Genomic DNA, 18,164 nt, shown 5'->3' with positions numbered 1-18,164 from the left:
ATTTGACAATATTGGTGCTGAGAAGCTTAGTTAAGCTGTTTAGTTTTGTTTTATACTAAGGAAATCGCATGATTTGCCATCTTTTAAAAGTTTTCTCTTTTTCTTTATGAGATTTAAAATCTCTGATGCATATTTAGTGTAATAGTTTTTTTTTTGTTTCGAAACAGGAGTACTTTTCCAAGCCGCTTCTTGAATAGTTTTCGCAAATTTATGAACTTCATCTTCTAAAATATCATTATATTTGCTTTAAAATCAATATTTTTGTCGAGAATAGCTTTGAAATACTCCCAATCTGTGTCTGTTAGAAAGATAAGCCAGTATGTCAATTTTTTTTAGATGATCATTTAGAATAAGGTAATGTTCCGAATTTAAGTCCAATCCATTTTCCATGAAGGCCATGGATATTTGTCGAGTGTTGAAAACGTCGATGAGATCAGGTAATTTTCTTGTGTCCGAAGGCCAATAAGTGGTCACAGCTGCTTTAAGGAGCTCTCTCTTCTTGGGTGTCCTAATTAATACCAGATCATTGAAAATCATTTTATTAGTTTGAGCAGTTTAGACCTACATATGTATGTGTTTCACTTGCTTTAAAAAAGCCAAGTGGAAAATTCTGTTTGAAAAAGGAGCTTCATTAAAACAAGCGCAAAGGAGGCGGTGACCCAAAAGATTTGGTAACATATTGTAAAAGTACACGTGCAGAATCAAAGAAACTAAAGTTAATTAATCAGTTAAGAAATTAACAAATTAATGCTAGGAAAGTACATAAACTACAAATTTGATACCTGTAAAACTTTGCAGCCACAAAATATGTATAAAAGATTTCTATATGTATAAATACATTATTCATGTCACATGCTAAACTTTGCAATCTTTTCATCTTATGCTTTCAGCGCAAAACTTTAACACAACAAGCGCCAAAGAGCATATACTCGTATCCATAAGCCGCGTACAAATTTTAAAAGTGTGAGTGCGACTGTGTTGTGGTAAAAGGTGATGCGGACAAAAATAGCTAATAACAAACTATAAATTTACCAGAAATCAGAAACCAAAAAGGTACAAGGCAAGAACAACAAATATAAAGCAAACCAAACTGTGCTTGTGTAAATAATGTCCAACGAAAAGACGACAAAACAAAATCTAGAGGGAATATTCATCAAAAGACACAAGCCCACTTAAAAAGCAGAAAGCCATATGTTAAACAAACAAACAGGGATTCACGTATACTTACATATGCGGCAATTTCTACCGCATTGAAATGATCGACCCACACATGTCACCAACGACGGCAGTGAGTAATTTTGGGAGTATAGAGCCCTACAAGGTCGACACTTTTAATGAAGTCGAGAGCAGTGGCGGTGGGAACGGTAGAGGCGAGTTGGACGTCATCATCGCTAGTGAAACTAGTCGTGCTGCTTTCGGCGACTTGGTGGCCGACCTACAAGATAATTATTCACAACTTTTCGGTACGACATCGGCCATTGATTGGTGTAATCAATCACTGTTACTCTATGGCATTAATAACTGTAGTTTGAATATTTACAGTGGAATTAACGATACAATGGTGTAAGTACAAATTATAAAGGAATCAAATTATAATAATTACAGTTTCCAAAAACTTTGGCTAAATTAGAATTAATAACCTTCGAATTATTCATGATCAGATTATAACCAAAAGTTTCATTATTATGTTAATTGATGATATTTGATGTTTTTATCACAGAGGGTATGAAAATATAAGCACCTAAAGGGTTTCCAAATACAAAAAGTACATATTATTGTACGTAAAACGAAAATATTCGACGTGGATTATTATGTTTTATTCTCAATTCGTGTAACAAAAATAGAAAATTTTGTAATCCGGAAAGTTAAAATCAACTCAATGCTTCTTCGTTTTGTTTGTAATACTATGTTCAGACCGAAAATTTCAAAGATTAGATTACACTTAAGCATTTCAAAATCCAACAGTGTTCTCACTGCCGTTAGAAAGATCAAAAAACAGCTGTTATTGTCATTCAAGAATTCACATCGCTTAATATTTATCAAAAGAAAAGATTGTCATATAGTATTTTGAAATAAAAGCCGTCTTTTTTTAATATTTTCCATATAATAGAAATAATGGATGCATTTTCTCATTTGCTTGGTCGATTTTCAGGTGAAATTAGATTCATTGCTTTAAAAAAAATTTGTTTGTTTACATTTTTTTCCCTTTGCAGTGTCTAAATCAGCTGTGACAATGTAACAGATTTCCAGTGCTGACAAGTAGATTGCGCAAAAACAGAGTCGCACGGACAGATTTAGCGTGGATCAGTTTCAAATCATTTCAATGAAGTGATTTTGAACTGTCATTTTTGTATGGCGAAATCTTGATAAATTTTTAAGATTAGTGGGATAATCCATTCAACAGCCGAAATCGTGTGATTAAGTGTCGGTCTGAACATAGTATAACTGTGTTCGCCTAATCGGCTTGACCTATTAAGCAAAAGTGCGCAGTCATTCGTTGTCATTTGAAGCCAAGGTGCGTTCCAAAGTAAGCAGGACTTAAAAAAAAAAAAAGTTTTTTTGGCAAAATCAATTTAATTTATATAAGATAGTCTCTTTCTGCTTCAATACAGCTTTTTTCAAAAAGGAAGAAGTCGCACGGTGCCATATCAGATGAATACTGGGAGTGGTTAATGGTTAAAATGTGATTTTTGGTCAAATAATCGTTCTTCGAGTGTTGGATTGTGGGCAATTCAGTCAATTTGTGCGAAACGAACCGTGCACACACCTTTCGTAAGCCCAAATGTTCAATCAAGATGCGATAAATCGATGTTTTCAAGATGTTCAATTTCATTTCCATGAATTTCCATGATGACTTCGGCTGATTTTTGATGAATTCACGCACAGTTTCGATGGAATTTCCGGTGTGTACAGATTTTGATTGGCCCGCGACCACTTTGAAAACATTGAAGCCGCTCGTGCACTCTGCTACAGGATAGGCAATCATCGCCTTCAGCAATTGAAACGTTTCGGTAAAAGTTGTACCAATTTTAAAACAAAATATAATGTTGGTTCTTTGTTCGAAGCTCATTTTCGCACCGATAACACAAACATACTGATACTTAAAACGCAATAACTTCACTTCCAATCTACGAAATGTCATGAAATTCTCACTGGACAATCGATAAAGATATCACTCGCGACTTGGCCCCTACCTTACTGTTGACAGTCATAACTCAGAAGTCGTAGATAATTTCGTCTTTATTGGAACCAGCATTAACGCCAACAACAATGTCAGCCTCGCAATTCAACGCAGAATAACTTTTTCCAACAAGTGCTACTTCAAAATGAGAAGACAGTTGAGAAGTAAAGTCCTCTCACGACAAACAAATACCAAAATCTTCGAGTGACTCATCATACCCGTATACTATACTATATGGTGCAGAGCATGGGCGATGGCAACATCTGATGAGTCGACGTTACGAGTTTTTGAGGTCATGACATCCGAAGAACGACTGACGCGCTGTTGTAAACTCGGCTATAACCGCGTTAGCGCCAATAAAGAAGAAGAAGAAGGAACCAGCTCTTCGAAAAGTTCCAGAATAATTAATTACATCTTTCAAACCACTAAAAAAAGCAGCACTAACATAAGACAGACCTGATTTTCGCGAGTTTTTGAATAAATTGGGATTGATAGTTATTTGTTGAGTAAGATTTTGCATTCACAGCCAACGTAGTTAACTTTGACCATGATCCAGATATGAGTGCGTTCTATACTGTCAAAACTGGTGCTGAAATTTACACCTGTAGGTGTGAATATCCGTTCCCATTCATTTATTTGCTACTGGACGGCCAGTAATATGACAATATTACTAACACACGACTTTTTTGTGCGAAAGCCTACTTTTTGCTTTGTCAATTATTTAATTATTCATCAATATTTATTTTATCGCCTTCAAAGTAAAACCGCCCAGATGCAACACTATGCAAGGATTTTTTCAGATTTTTCCAATCCTCTGTCCTCCACTTTTCATAAGCACTTTTCGAATGGCCTTCAGCTCCTTCAGAGAAATTAAGTTTTATCTTTTCGATCGACTAAAAAGGTGTTTCACGTAGCTCCAATTTCAGTTTGGGGAACAGAAAAAATCACACGATCACAATCATCATGTAAAATTCATGAATTACTCTTGCACAATTCCGACCGTTACATTCGCAATGTTTCCGCAAACGAAATTTTGTTAGAAATAACAAAACTTGAAATCAATTTGTTGTTTTTATCCATTTCCATTATCCTTGTGAAAATAAAGGCTGACATCACCGCCGTCCCAGAAATGCGATGGACGGGACAAGGACAAAGACGAGTAGGTCCTTGTGGCATTTACTACAGTGGCCATATAAAGGAGCGCAAGTTTGGTGTGGGATTCGTGGTGGGAGAGAAACTCCGTCGCCGAGTACTATCATTCACTGCGGTGAATGAACGTCTAGCCACAATCCGCATCAAAGCGAGGTTCTTCAACATTTCGCTGATTTGCGCCCACGCCCCGACGGAAGAGAAGGACGATGTGACCAAAGATGCCTTTTATGAGTGCTTGGAGCGCACTTATGAGAGATGCCCCCGCCACGATGTCAAAATCGTGCTTGGCAACTTCAACGCCAGGGTGGGCAAAAAAGGTATCTTTGGCACTACGGTCGGTAAATTCAGCCTCCACGAGGAAACATCCCCAAATGGGTTGAGGCTGATCGACTTCGCCGGTGCCCGAAATATGGTTATCTGTAGTACTAGATTCCCGCATAAGAAGATTCATCAAGCTACCTGGCTGTCTACGAATCGAAAAACTACCAACCAGATCGATCATGTTGTGATAGACGGAAGACACGAATCCAGTGTTTTCGATGTGCGTGCGCTCCGAGGTCCTAACATCGACTCGGACCACTATTTTGTTGCAGCCAAAATTCGCACCCGCCTCTCTGCAGCAAGAAACGCACGCCAACAAACACAAGGAAGGTTCGACGTAGAGAAGCTGCAATCACAACAAACAGCCGAACGATTTTCTACTCGGCTTGCACTCCTGCTCTCTGAGAGCACTCGTCAACAACTCAGTATAAGGGAACTGTTGGATGGCATTTCAAACTCCTTACGTACAGCTGCAACCGAAACCATTGGTTTTCAGAAAGTGCAAAAGAACAGCTGGTACGACGAGGAGTGCCGTGTCGCAGCGGAGAGAAAACAGGCTGCCTACCTCGCAACGTTACGATCGACCACAAACGTGCGGGATGGGATACCGAGAGTTGAAGAGGGAAGCGAGACGCATTTACAGACAGAAAAACAAAGAGGCCGAAATGCGTGAGTACGAAGAGTTTGATAAACTAGCCGACAGGGGTAATGCTCGAAAATTCTACGAAAAAATGCGGCGGTTTATAGAAGGTTTCAAGACCGGAGCATATTCTTGTACAACCCTCAAAGGAGTTCTAGTCACCGATGCCCAGAGCATACTTAAATTGTGGAGGGAACACTTCTCCAGCCTGCTGAATGTCAGTGAACGCACAACGCTAGGAGAAGGCGAACCCGATTCCCCAATCGATGACGATGGAACAGACGTTCCATTGCCCGACCATAAAGAAGTTCGAATAGCAATTACCCGCCTGAAGAACAACAAAGCGGCGGGGGTCGATGGATTGCCGGCCGAGCTATTCAAACACGGCGGCGAAGAACTGATAAGGAGCATGCATCAGCTTCTTTGCAAAATATGGTCGGACGAAAGCATGCCCAACGATTGGAATTTAAGTGTGCTATGCCCAATCCATAAAAAAGGAGACCCCACAATCTGCGCCAACTACCGTGGGATAAGCCTCCTCAACATCGCGTACACGGTTCTATCGAGCGTAGTGTGTGAAAGATTAAAGCCCACCGTCAACAAACTGATTGGACCTTATCAGTGTGGCTTCAGACCTGGTAAAACAACAACCGACCAGATATTCACCATGCGCCAGATCTTGGAAAAGACCCATGAAAGGAGAATCGACACACACCACCTATTCGTCGATTTCAAAGCTGCTTTCGACAGCATGGTAAAGAGCTGCCTTTATGCAGCGATGTCTGAATTTGGTATCCCCGTAAAACTAATACGGCTGTGTAAGCTGACGTTGAGCAATACCACAAGCTCCGTCAGAATCGGGAAGGACCTCTCCTGCTTCTGGAGAAAATAGTTCGAGCTGCAAAACTTAATAGAGAAGGTACCATCTTCTAAAAGAGTGTACAACTGCTGGCGTATGCTGATGATATTGATATCATCGGCCTCGACACCCACGCCGTTAGTTCTGCTTTCTCCAGACTGGACAAGGAAGCAAAACAAATGAGTCTGGCAGTAAACGAGGGCAAGATGAAATATCTCCTGTCATCAAACAAACAGTCATCGCACTCGCGACTTGGCTCTCACGTCACTGTTGACAGTCATAACTTTGAAGTTGTAGACAATTTCGTTCATCTTGGAACTAGCGTAAACACCACCAAAAATGTCAGCCTGGAAATCCAACGCAGGATAACTCTTGCCAACAGGTGCTACTTTGGACTGAGTAGGCAATTGAAAAGTAAAGTCCTCTCTCGACAGACAAAAACCAAACTCTATAAGTCGCTCATAATTCCCGTCCCGCTGTATGGTGCAGAGGCTTGGACGATGTCAACAACGGATAAGTCGATGTTGCGAGTTGGCCACGGCGAAAATCGCATTCGATGGAACGATGGGCTGTACGAGATATACGACGACATTGACATAGTTCAGCGAATTAAAAGACAGCGGCTACGCTGGCTAGCTTATGTTGTATGGATGAATGAAAACACTCCAGCTCTGAAAGTATTCGACGCAGTACCCGCCGCGGGAAGCAGAGGAAGAGGAAGGCCTCTACTCCGTTGGAAGGACCAAGTGGAGAAGGACCTGGCTTCGCTTGGAATATCCAATTGGCGCCACGTAAGCGATGTCTACGCCAATTAAGAAGAAGAGGACAACTTAGCGAAATACATTTTTTTTAAATATCACTTGCCGGGAGGATTAAATTACAATTTACGCGTGCTTTTTTGTCACAACGTACATAAATAAGTAAAGCTTAGATATACATATAACATAAAAAATAAAGATTTTTTACTTAGTATTCCATTACGAGATCGGTTAACAAGTGCATCGAGCCGAAGAGTCTTCGCTTTCTTCGGACGAGCTTACTGGATAAAATACACTGTTTCTATGTTCTGTGGACACGCCCGCTTCCACACGTGGTCAAAACAAAATGTGTTTAATTCGACTGACAGTAGTCGTCTATGATTATGTACTGCACGCTAGTAGATTTTTCTTCCCACACTAGTGACATGGGGCATAGTATTGCCAAGTATGTGTTCATTCATTGGGATTAATACCAATATTCTGCGTCAAATCATCACTTACATCTTCTGAGTGGCTGGTTTGTGCTACTCCGCGTATTACACTGTTTAGTCCCTGCAATACTAATGCTAGAGAAATACGTTTTTCACGTTTATTTGATGATGATTTAGTAAAAGGAATTAACTGCTCAATACCTTTTTAAATTTGTGGCAAAAACAAATTGCATATGTAAATTGCCGGACGGATAAAGGTATATAAGAAGGAAACCAAAATAACAGGAATATTGAATAGGAATGTTCGCTTGCGGCTTCGAGAAATCAGTAGTAATTCTAAATTATTCAAAAATATATTTCATTATTGCCTATTTTGTCTTTCATGCAGCTTCTATAACGAATTCAATTTTCAATGCTAGTCAAGAATTGTCAATGACGGAACAATGCAAATTTTGAACATAATTCTGCCTGAAGAGAATTGGATATTACTGGCATTAAAGTGGTGAGCTAAATTTAAAGTGAAACTGCGTTTAAAGCATTACATAGAACAAGGCGTGCTGAAGTGAAGTGAAATGCAAACACTTTTTTTTCTGAAACAACATTCGCATGCTGCATGAAGGCACCTACATATGTATACATACATACATACATCTGCACTTTAAAATTAGCTCACGTGCACTATACTCGCATTCTCAGACTTGTTGGTGACATATGGTGACATGGTGGCTGACTCGGTTCCCGTAGCGACACATTAAACACGCCTTGCTACTCTTAATTGCAACATTTGCTTAAAGCTGTGGGGCATATAAGCCTATGAGCTCTTATGACAACATTTATTACACTCTAATCGCCAAAAAGTCTGAACTTTAAATTACCTTTATTCTCTGATATGCAGATGAACTTAATTTGAGTAAATAATAACAGCCAACAACTTTACATAAACGCAACTGCGTGTAGCCTGAGTATGATAAGAAGTGTAATTAAACTTGACTTGCGTAAATTTTAAGAAAATCTGTAATAATTTCACTTGCTGATTAATTTTAAGTTATGACCTTATAGATGTTTACCGTTATTTTATCAGCAGACCAAGCTGTTACAATTGCGATGCAAAGAGTAACGGTAAAACAACATTTAGTAGAACATTCATATGTGGCGCGCTTGTTTATATTTACATCATCTAGGCGTAATTACCCAAAGCGAGAAGGCTGGTTAAAAAATGAAAATTTACACATCTCTTTTTGCGTTCAAGTGCTAATTTTATGCTAGCGTATAATGTAAACATTTTCCAAATTACTAGGGCATTTCGATAAGTACTCAGACACAATGTCTGATGTCGTCATCTGTGGGAAGAAAATCTACTATCCGAGTTATTGTTCTGATGCACTTGTTACGCATTAGCAAAACTACGCTATAAGCATCTGGGGTCACCACGGTGTGATACACTGGAGCAGTATTGATAGTGAAGCCACAGAGTTTGTTAAAATTCGCGTCAAGCACAGGCACCATAAAGGATGACTACTTCTCTTGGACTTAGGAAAGGACCAAAACTGGTCTCTACGCGGCTTATTGGCCCACCAGTTTAACCTGACCTAACCTAGTTAGAGCGTTGAAAATCGCATAAGTATATCGGCTAATACGAGTATATATATGCGATTTTCAACACTCTAACTCAGGAATATCAGAAAAAAGTTATGTTAAGTTATTTAATTTCAGTTAATGGAGAGCGGTTAAACGCCCATTGTCCAGTTTTTACCCCATCCAATTTTTACGCCGGTCCTATCATACTATCTCAGGGGTAAAATTTGACATCTCTGGCGTATTTAGTTATTGATTTATCGTGTTTTTACCAGTCCCGTTATATGGGGAGTGAGCGGGGTTATCTTCCGATCTCATTCACACATATGTATGTCACTGTCAGTAGGGTTCTTATAGAATTTATCTAAAGTGAGTTTGGTTATTTTATCTTGAATGGTTTGGAAGGTATATAACGGGTGATTTTTTTGAGGTTAGGATTTTCATGCATTAGTATTTGACAGATCACGTGGGATTTCAGACATGGTGTCAAAGAGAAAGATGCTCAGTATGCTTTGACATTTCATCATGAATAGACTTACTAACGAGCAACGCTTGCAAATCATTGAATTTTATTACCAAAATCAGTGTTCGACAATTTTTTTTTTTATCGACAAATTTTGTTCAGCGATGAGGCTCATTTCTGGTTGAATGGCTACGTAAATAAGCAAAATTGCCGCATTTGGGGTGAAGAGCAACCAGAAGCCGTTCAAGAACTGCCCATGCATCCCGAAAAAATGCACTGTTTGGTGTGGTTTGTACGCTGGTGGAATCATTGGACCGTATTTTTTTCAAAGATGCTGTTGACGCAACGTTACGGTGAATGGCGATCGCTATCGTTCGATGCTAACAAACTTTTTGTTGCCAAAAATGGAAGAACTGAACTTGGTTGACATGTGGTTTCAACAAGATGGCGCTACATGCCACACAGCTCGCGATTCTATGGCCATTTTGAGGGAAAACTTCGGACAACAATTCATCTCAAGAAATGGACCCGTAAGTTGGCCACCAAGATCATGCGATTTAACGCCTTTAGACTATTTTTTGTGGGGCTACGTCAAGTCTAAAGTCTACAGAAATAAGCCAGCAACTATTCCAGCTTTGGAAGACAACATTTCCGAAGAAATTCGGGCTATTCCGGCCGAAATGCTCGAAAAAGTTGCCCAAAATTGGACTTTCCGAATGGACCACCTAAGACGCAGCCGCGGTCAACATTTAAATGAAATTATCTTCAAAAAGTAAATGTCATGAACCAATCTAACGTTTCAAATAAAGAACCGATGAGATTTTGCAAATTTTATGCGTTTTTTTTTTAAAAAAAGTTATCAAGCTCTTAAAAAATCACCCTTTACATTATGCCTATTAGAGGCGGTCATGCCCACTTTTTCAAAAACTTTAGCCAATAAGTGCCCCATGCTACTGCGATCCCTGTTTTGTATCTTTATTTAGTGCACTTTATAAGATTTCGTTTAATGGCGTTTTGTGGGCGTGGTAATGGTCCAATTACTTTAATCAACGAACTCGTCTTATTATACCCTGAACAGGGTATATTAAGTTTGTCACGATGTTTGTAACACCCAGAAGGAAGCGTCGGAGACCCTATAAAGTATATATATAAATGATCAGTATGTTGAGCTGAGTCGATTTAGGCATGTCCGTCTGTCCGTCCGTCCGTCCGTCTGTCTGTCTGTATATATACGAACTAGTCAGTTTTTAAGATATCTTTTTGAAAGTTTGCAAACGTTATTTTCTCTTCAAGAAGCTGCTCATTTGTCGGAACGGCCGATATCGGACCACTATAACATATAGCTGCCATATAAACTGAACGATCGGAATCAAGTTCTTGTATGGAAAACTTTGACATTTGACAATGTATCTTCACCAAATTTGGTATAGATTATTTTCTAAGGCAGCAATGTAATCTCCGAAGAAATTGTTCAGATAAGCCTACTATAACATATAGCTGCCATACAAACTGAACAGATAGTTACTAACAGAAATGCACCTGTGAAGGGTATTTAGCTTCGGTGCAACCGAAGTTAAAGTTTTTTCTTGTTTTTACTCAAGTTAATGCTTACACAGACGGACGGATGGAAAGACAGAATACGCGGACTTCAACTTGTTTCATCACTCTGATCATGCATATATACATATATACATACATATATAACACATATATAACTCCATATGTAACTCGATTAAGGCGATACCTACAGGCTCTGTAACAACATGGTCAAAGAGTCAGAAACTAGTGGCAAATAGGAAGGTCATCACTGTAATGGTGATTTCGTTTATAAGCCTGTGGACAACGTTTTTTTCACAGACGGGTTAAAGAAATTAGATAGTATCTGAGTTAAGTGTATATTTTTTCAAAGCTTTCGCTTTAGTTTTGTAGAGTAAATACTAATATTGATAGATTAAAGCTGCGAAAAAGTTATACACCTGAATTTCATATTTATTACAATTTGTATTTGCTGATGATAAAAAAGTATTCGTCTACTTAAGCTACTCTTTAGAAACATGCAAGGGTATAATAAATACTTTGAAATTTCGAAATACCATGCTTAGGCGAACACTTTGAAATATGAAAGTTTACGAAGGGTAAACAAAATAATGTGCGTTCGGTATTTACTGTAAACGACAGACCGTAAACAAAAAGGCAATAAAATGCAAAACACTTTGTAGCAGGAGTGAGGGTGAGAAAGATAAACACAAATACCAATAATATTAAAAAACATAGTCAAAATATCGTGAAAACCAATGTGGGTGCGTTTATTTACGATAGCTTCGTTTTGCCGCATCAAAACCGGATAGCAAACCCATTTCCAGCAAATATAGTAACTTTGGTTTCACGCAACATTTTTCGGTACAATTATTTTATATTTTAGAGTATGTGAATATGAGTAGTCGTCGTTTTTACTCCTATTTTGGGCATTATTGTCTCCATACATATTTTTAATTTAATTATGGTAATACTAATAATAATGCTGATGTTGTTTTTAGAAATTGAAAAGATCGGCTAATATATACATGTGATTTTCCCATAGTAACTCAGGAATAATTGGAGGATGGAGTCATGTGTAGAAGTTCACGCAAGTGAGGAAAGTTCTCTGATCGCCATTCACTTGGGAGTGGCCAGAAACGATTCTTTTACATATGACTCAAGCAGCTCACGACTTCCGGTCTTTGACCAAGTATCCTCTGGGTAGCCTAAGAACATCCGTTTGAAGGCGAGCTAAAGTGAGAAGGCGAAATATCCCCTACTTAGGGTTGTGCGCTGGGTTTGGGAATTGCCACGTAAAAAATCTTACCAATGAAAAGAAACAACAAGCATCGGATGAGTGACCCCCCTTTTGATGACGACCATGGCAAACGAAATAAGGACTATGATTTGAGGGCATGCACCTGGAATGCCCGGTCCCTTAATTGGGAAGGTGCCACTGCCCAGCTGGTTGATGTCCTCGTGAAAACAAAGGCTGACATCACCGCCGTCCAAGAAATGCGATGGACGGGACAAGAGCAGAGACGAGTAGGTCCTTGACATTTACTACAGTGGCCATATAAAGGAGCGCAAGTTTGGTGTTGGATTCGTGGTGGGGGAGAGACTCCGTCGCCGAGTACTATCATTCACTCCGGAGAATGAACGTCTAGCCACAATCCGCATCAAAGCGAGGTTCTTCAACATATCGCTGATTTGCGCCCACGCCCCGACGGAAGAGAAGGACGATGTGACCAAAGATGCCTTTTATGAGTGCTTGGAGCGCACTTATGAGAGATGCCCCCGCCACGATGTCAAAATCGTGCTTGGCGACTTTAACGCCAGGGTGGGAAAGAAGGTATCTTTGGCACTACGGTCGGTAAATTCAGCCTCCACGAGAAAACATCCCCAAATGGGTTGAGGCTGATCGACTTCGCCGGGGCCCGAAATATGGTTATCTGTAGTACTAGATTCCAGCATAAGAAGATACATCAAGCTACCTGGCTGTCTCCGGATCGAAAAACTACCAACCAGATCGATCATGTTGTGATGGACGGAAGACACGTCTCCAGTGTTTTAGATGTGCGTGCGCTCCGAGGTCCTAACATCGACTCGGACCACTATCTTGTTGCAGCCAAGATTCGCACCCGCCTCTGTGCAGCAAAAACGCACGCCAACAAACACAAGGAAGGTTCGACGTCGAGAAGCTGCAATCACAACAGACAGCCGAACGATTTTCTACTCGGCTTGCACTCCTGCTCTCTGAGAGCACTCGTCAACAACTCGGTACAAGGGAACTGTGGGACGGCATTTCAAACTCCTTACGTACAGCTGCAACCGAAACCCTTGGTTTTCGGAAAGTGCAAAAGAACAGCTGGTATGACGAGGAGTGCCGTGTCGCAGCGGAGAGAAAACCGGCTGCCTACCTCGCAACGTTACGATCGACCACAACACGTGCGGGATGGGATACCGAGAGTTGAAGAGGGAAGCGAGACGCATTTGCAGACAGAAGAAGAAAGAGGCCGAAATGCGTGAGCACGAACAGCTTGATATGCTGGCCGACAGGGGTAATGCTCGAAAATTCTACGAAAAAATGCGGCGACTTACAGAAGGTTTCAAGACCGGAGCATACCCCTGTAGAACCCCCAAAAGTGATCTAGCCACCGATGCCCAGAGCATACTTAAATTATGGAGGGAACACTTCTCCAGCCTGCTGAATGGCAGTGAACACATAGCACCAGGAGAAGGCGAACCCGATTCCCCAATCGATGACGATGGAGCAGACGTTCCATTACCCGGCCATGACGAAGTTCGAATAGCAGTTGCCCGCCTGAAGAACAACAAAGCGGCAGGGGCCGACGGATTGCCGGCCGAGCTATTCAAACACGGCGGCGAAGAACTGATAAGGAGCATGCATCAGCTTCTTTGCAAAATATGGTCGGATGAGAGCATGCCCAACGATTGGAATTTAAGTGTGCTATGCCCAATCCATAAAAAAGGAGACCCCACAATCTGCGCCAACTACCGTGGGATTAGCCTCCTCAACATCGCGTACAAGGTTCTATCGAGCGTATTGTGTGAAAGATTAAAGCCCACCGTCAACAAACTGATTGGACCTTATCAGTGTGGCTTCAGACCTGGTAAATCAACAACCGACCAGATATTCACCATGCGCCAAATCTTGGAAAAGACCCGTGAAAGGAGAATCGACACTCACCACCTATTCGTCGATTTCAAAGCTGCTTTCGACAGCACGAAAAGGAGCTGCCTTTATGCCGCGATGTCTGAATTTGGTATCCCCGCAAAACTAATACGGCTGTGTAAACTGACGTTGAGCAACACGAAAAGCTCCGTCAGGATCGGGAAGGACCTCTCCGAGCCGTTCGATACCAAACGAGGTTTCAGACAAGGCGACTCCCTATCGTGCGACTTTTTCAATCTGCTGCTGGAGAAAATTATCCCGTCCTGCTATATGGTGCAGAGGCTTGGACGATGACAACAACCGATGAGTCGACGTTGCGAGTTTTCGAGAGAAAAGTTCTGCGGAAGATTTATGGTCCTTTGCGCGTTGGCCACGGCGAATACCGCATCCGATGGAACGATGAGCTGTACGAGATATACGACGACATCGACATAGTTCAGCGAATTAAAAGACAGCGGCTACGCTGGCTAGGTCATGTTGTCCGGATGGATGAAAACACTCCAGCTCTGAAAGTATTCGACGCAGTACCCGCCGCGGGAAGCAGAGGAAGAGAAGACCTCCACTCCGGTGGAAGGACCAAGTGGAGAAGGACCTGGCCTCGCTTGGAATATCCAATTGGCGCCACGTAGCGAAGAGAAGAGCGTAAGCGGTGCCTACGCCAGTAAAGAAGAAGAAGAAGAACTCAGGAATATCAGAAGAAAGTTACATAGGCTGCTATATATATTTCTGGACTAGGCGTTGCCAGGTGCAATCTGACATTTCCATTGGAAAGTTTGACATTTTTTAGCATAACATCACTCAGAACGTTTTGTCATTTAATCGTGAATTGTTTTATTTACAGGGAATAAAAAAATTCATCTCGGCCAAAAAATGGAACTAACTCGTGAACATTTTCTTGCGATCATTTTTCACAACTTTCGACGTGGATTATCACGACAAGAGTGCATCGATGAACTAAAATCGATGTATGAGGCTATGAAGCACCATCCTATAGCACTGTGAAAAACTGTTACAACGAATTCAATCGTGGTCGACGCTCGCTCAAAGACGAATTCCGTGAAGGTCGTCCAAAAACAGCCGTTGTGCCAGAAAACATCGATGCCGTACGTGAACTGATAATGCAAAACCGTCATGTAACGTACCTTCAGATAGAGGCAAGCCTATGCATTTCTTCCACCAGCATACATTCGATATTGCATGAATACCTGGCCGTAAAAAAGGTGTGTTCTCGTTGGATCCCGGCCAAATTGACAATCGCTCAAAAAAAGGCTCGTGTGGATTGGTGTAAAGAAATGCTGAAAAAATACGATCGCGGTGCTTCAAAAGACGTTAATAAGATCGTCACAGGTGACGAATCATGGATCTATGCGTATGAGTCTGAAACAAAACAGCAATCGACCGTGTGGGTCTTCCAAGACGAGCCAAATCCAACGAAAAAAAAAAACATTTTCGTTGATAAATATGCCTATTTTCATTATTATGCCAGAAACATATATAGCAGCCCTCGTATGCACTGAATTTGGTTGAAATCGGTAGAGCGGATAACCTAAAGGAGGGGGGTTTTTATCCCATCCAATTTTTCGCCGGCCTGGCACAGACTTATCTTTCGATCTCATCCACACACATTTCACTCTGTCGGTTGGGTTCTTATAGGATTTATCAAAAGTGAGTTTGGTTATTTTATCTTGAAATATTTGGGAGATATATACATTAAACCTATTAGGGGCGGGACCATGCCTACTTTTCCACAAGTTTTAGCCCAGTGCCAAATTACAGTTCTTTATCTTAATTTAGTGTTTATTTGTGGCACTTTATAGGTTTTCATTTAATGGCGCTTTGTGGTCGTGGCGATAATCCGATTACGCCCATCTACGAAATCATGCTTACTTTTTAACCAAGAAGTACTTGTACCAAGGTTCAATACTTATTTTAACTCAAGTTATTGCTTGCACAGATGGACAGACAGTAAGACAGACAGCCCCTCGGATTTTCGCTCATCTCAACACCCTGGCCATTTATACATACATATACACCCGGTTAAAAATCACACGCACTTTATAGAGTGGCTATATATGGCGCAAAGCTATAGTTCATGCTATCTTAAGTTAGACAGTGTTTTTTTAGAGTCAACCACTTTTATTTACTTCATGTTTAAAGCATTTTCGTATAATCAACTTATAGTTTATACATATGCATAATGCCAGCAGTTCTTAATTGGATTGAGATCTAAACTGTTTTCTCACCACGTACGAGACTCAATTCCATAAAAACCGTTTTGGTTTGTAACCTGTAAGTGCTTGCAATGAGTTACTGAAAAATCTACTTTAATATTTTTATACTTTAGTTCCCCTTTTGGCTCTATGGCAATGTAAAAGTTTTCCATACAAGAACTTGATTCCGATCGTTCAGTTTGTATGTGAGCTATATGCTATAGTGGTACGATATCGGCAGTTTCAACAAATGAGCAGCTTTTTGAAGAGAAAATGACGTTTGCAAAATTTCAAACGATACCTTAAAAACTGAGGGACTAGTTCGTATATATACAGACATACGGACATGGCTAAATCTACTCAGCTCAATATACTGATCATTTATATATATACTGTAGAGGGTCTCCGACGCTTCCTTCTGAGTGTTACAAACTTCGTGGCAAACTTAATATACCCTGTTCAGGGTATAAAAAGCCGTCCAATAACAAACTACATGAAATAAAGCAAATACATTATGGTGGAAAAAGCACTATTTTCCGAAAAAAATCTTTCCTTTCCTAAGACGCTATGTGGCATTAACATGGGATGCAAACAAATTAAATTTGGATTCGTCGGAAAAAGTAACATTTCCCTTAGGTGAACTAAACTGTAATACACTGTAGCAAAATATTGCAAGAGTACAAGGAGCGTTCCAAAGTAAACAGGACTTAAAAAAAAAAATACAGAACAAATGTTTTTTTTGGCAAAATCAATTTATTTTATTCAAAATAGTCTCTCTCTGCTTCAACACAGCTTTTTACACGGTCCAAAAGCATGTCGAACGAGTGTTTTAGCTCGTTGGCCGGTATGGCTGCCAGTATGCCGGTGCAAGCTTTTGAATGGCCTCTACGTCTTCATAACGCTCTCCTTTCATGGGCAAATGAATTTTTGTGAAAAGAAAGAAGACGCACAGTGCCATATCAGGTAAATACGAGGGGTGGATAATGGTTAAAATGTGATTTTTGGTCAAATAATCGTCCTTCGAATTTTGGATTCTGGGCAATTTTTGGTCCTCAGTCAATTTGTGCGGAACAAACAGTGCACACACCTTTCGTAAGCCCAAATGTTCAATCAAAATGCGATAAATCGATGTTTTGGAGATGTTCAATTTCATTTTCATAAATTTCAATGAGGATTTCGGCTGATTTTTGATAAATTCACCACAGTTTCGATGGAATTTCCAGTGATCACGGATTTTGATTGGCCCACATGCTGATCGTCATTTATGTTCTCACGACCACTACGGGATAGACAATCATTGCGATAAACTTGTTTCATCAATTGAAACGTTTCGGAGAAGTGTTGACCAATTTTGAAACAAAATCCAATGTTGGCTCTTTGTTTGACGCTCATTTGCGCACCGATAAGACAAACATACAGATACCTAAAACGCATTAACTACATTTCCAATCAATGAAATGTCATGAAACTCTCACTGGACAATTGATAGAGATAGCAGATTCTAACGCACTAGTCGACATATAGATGGCGCCCCCAGGGGCCCTTTATTCTTTTTACATTGGAACGTACCTTGCATAAAGAACCACTCGCTGGTCAAAAACTAGAGGCAAATAGGAAAGTCATCACTGTCACGGTGGTTTCGCTTAAAGGCCTGTGGACAACGTATTTTTCAAACGGGTAAACGAAGTTTGAGGACATCTGGGTCAATACTAAACTTGATAGACAAAAGCTTCGAAAAATTTCATCTACTGGATTTATATATTACAATTTGTATTTGCTGATGATAAAAAAATCATTTGTCAACTTATGTTACTCTCTAACAATATATTGCAAGAGTATAATTAATACTTTGAAATTTCT

The 18,164-nt window shown here is 40.3% G+C and overlaps 2 protein-coding genes across 4 annotated transcripts in view; both read left to right on the top strand.

Annotated features, from left to right (window-relative positions):
• Positions 1 to 18,164, top strand: part of LOC105222913 (tachykinin-like peptides receptor 99D) — a 453,112-nt gene that overhangs the window by 250,958 nt on the left and 183,990 nt on the right. The window contains exon 2 of one of the 3 annotated variants that reach the window (XM_049450612.1): positions 891 to 1,321. The exons of the other annotated variants lie outside the window; for them this stretch is intronic. Coding sequence (XP_049306569.1) covers positions 1,256 to 1,321 — 66 coding nt within the window. The 5' untranslated portion in view covers positions 891 to 1,255. The remainder of the gene's footprint in view (positions 1 to 890; positions 1,322 to 18,164) is intronic. 3 annotated transcript variants of the gene reach the window in all.
• Positions 1 to 18,164, top strand: part of LOC125776876 (tachykinin-like peptides receptor 99D) — a 53,064-nt gene that overhangs the window by 21,833 nt on the left and 13,067 nt on the right. The gene's annotated exons all lie outside the window — the stretch shown is intronic.

The sequence above is a fragment of the Bactrocera dorsalis genome, chromosome 2 (genome assembly GCF_023373825.1).
Source record: "Bactrocera dorsalis isolate Fly_Bdor chromosome 2, ASM2337382v1, whole genome shotgun sequence".
In the NCBI taxonomy this organism is placed as follows: domain Eukaryota; kingdom Metazoa; phylum Arthropoda; class Insecta; order Diptera; family Tephritidae; genus Bactrocera; species Bactrocera dorsalis.
The sequence above is the reverse complement of the archived record's forward strand: the minus strand, read 5'-3'. Positions and strand labels throughout refer to the sequence as shown.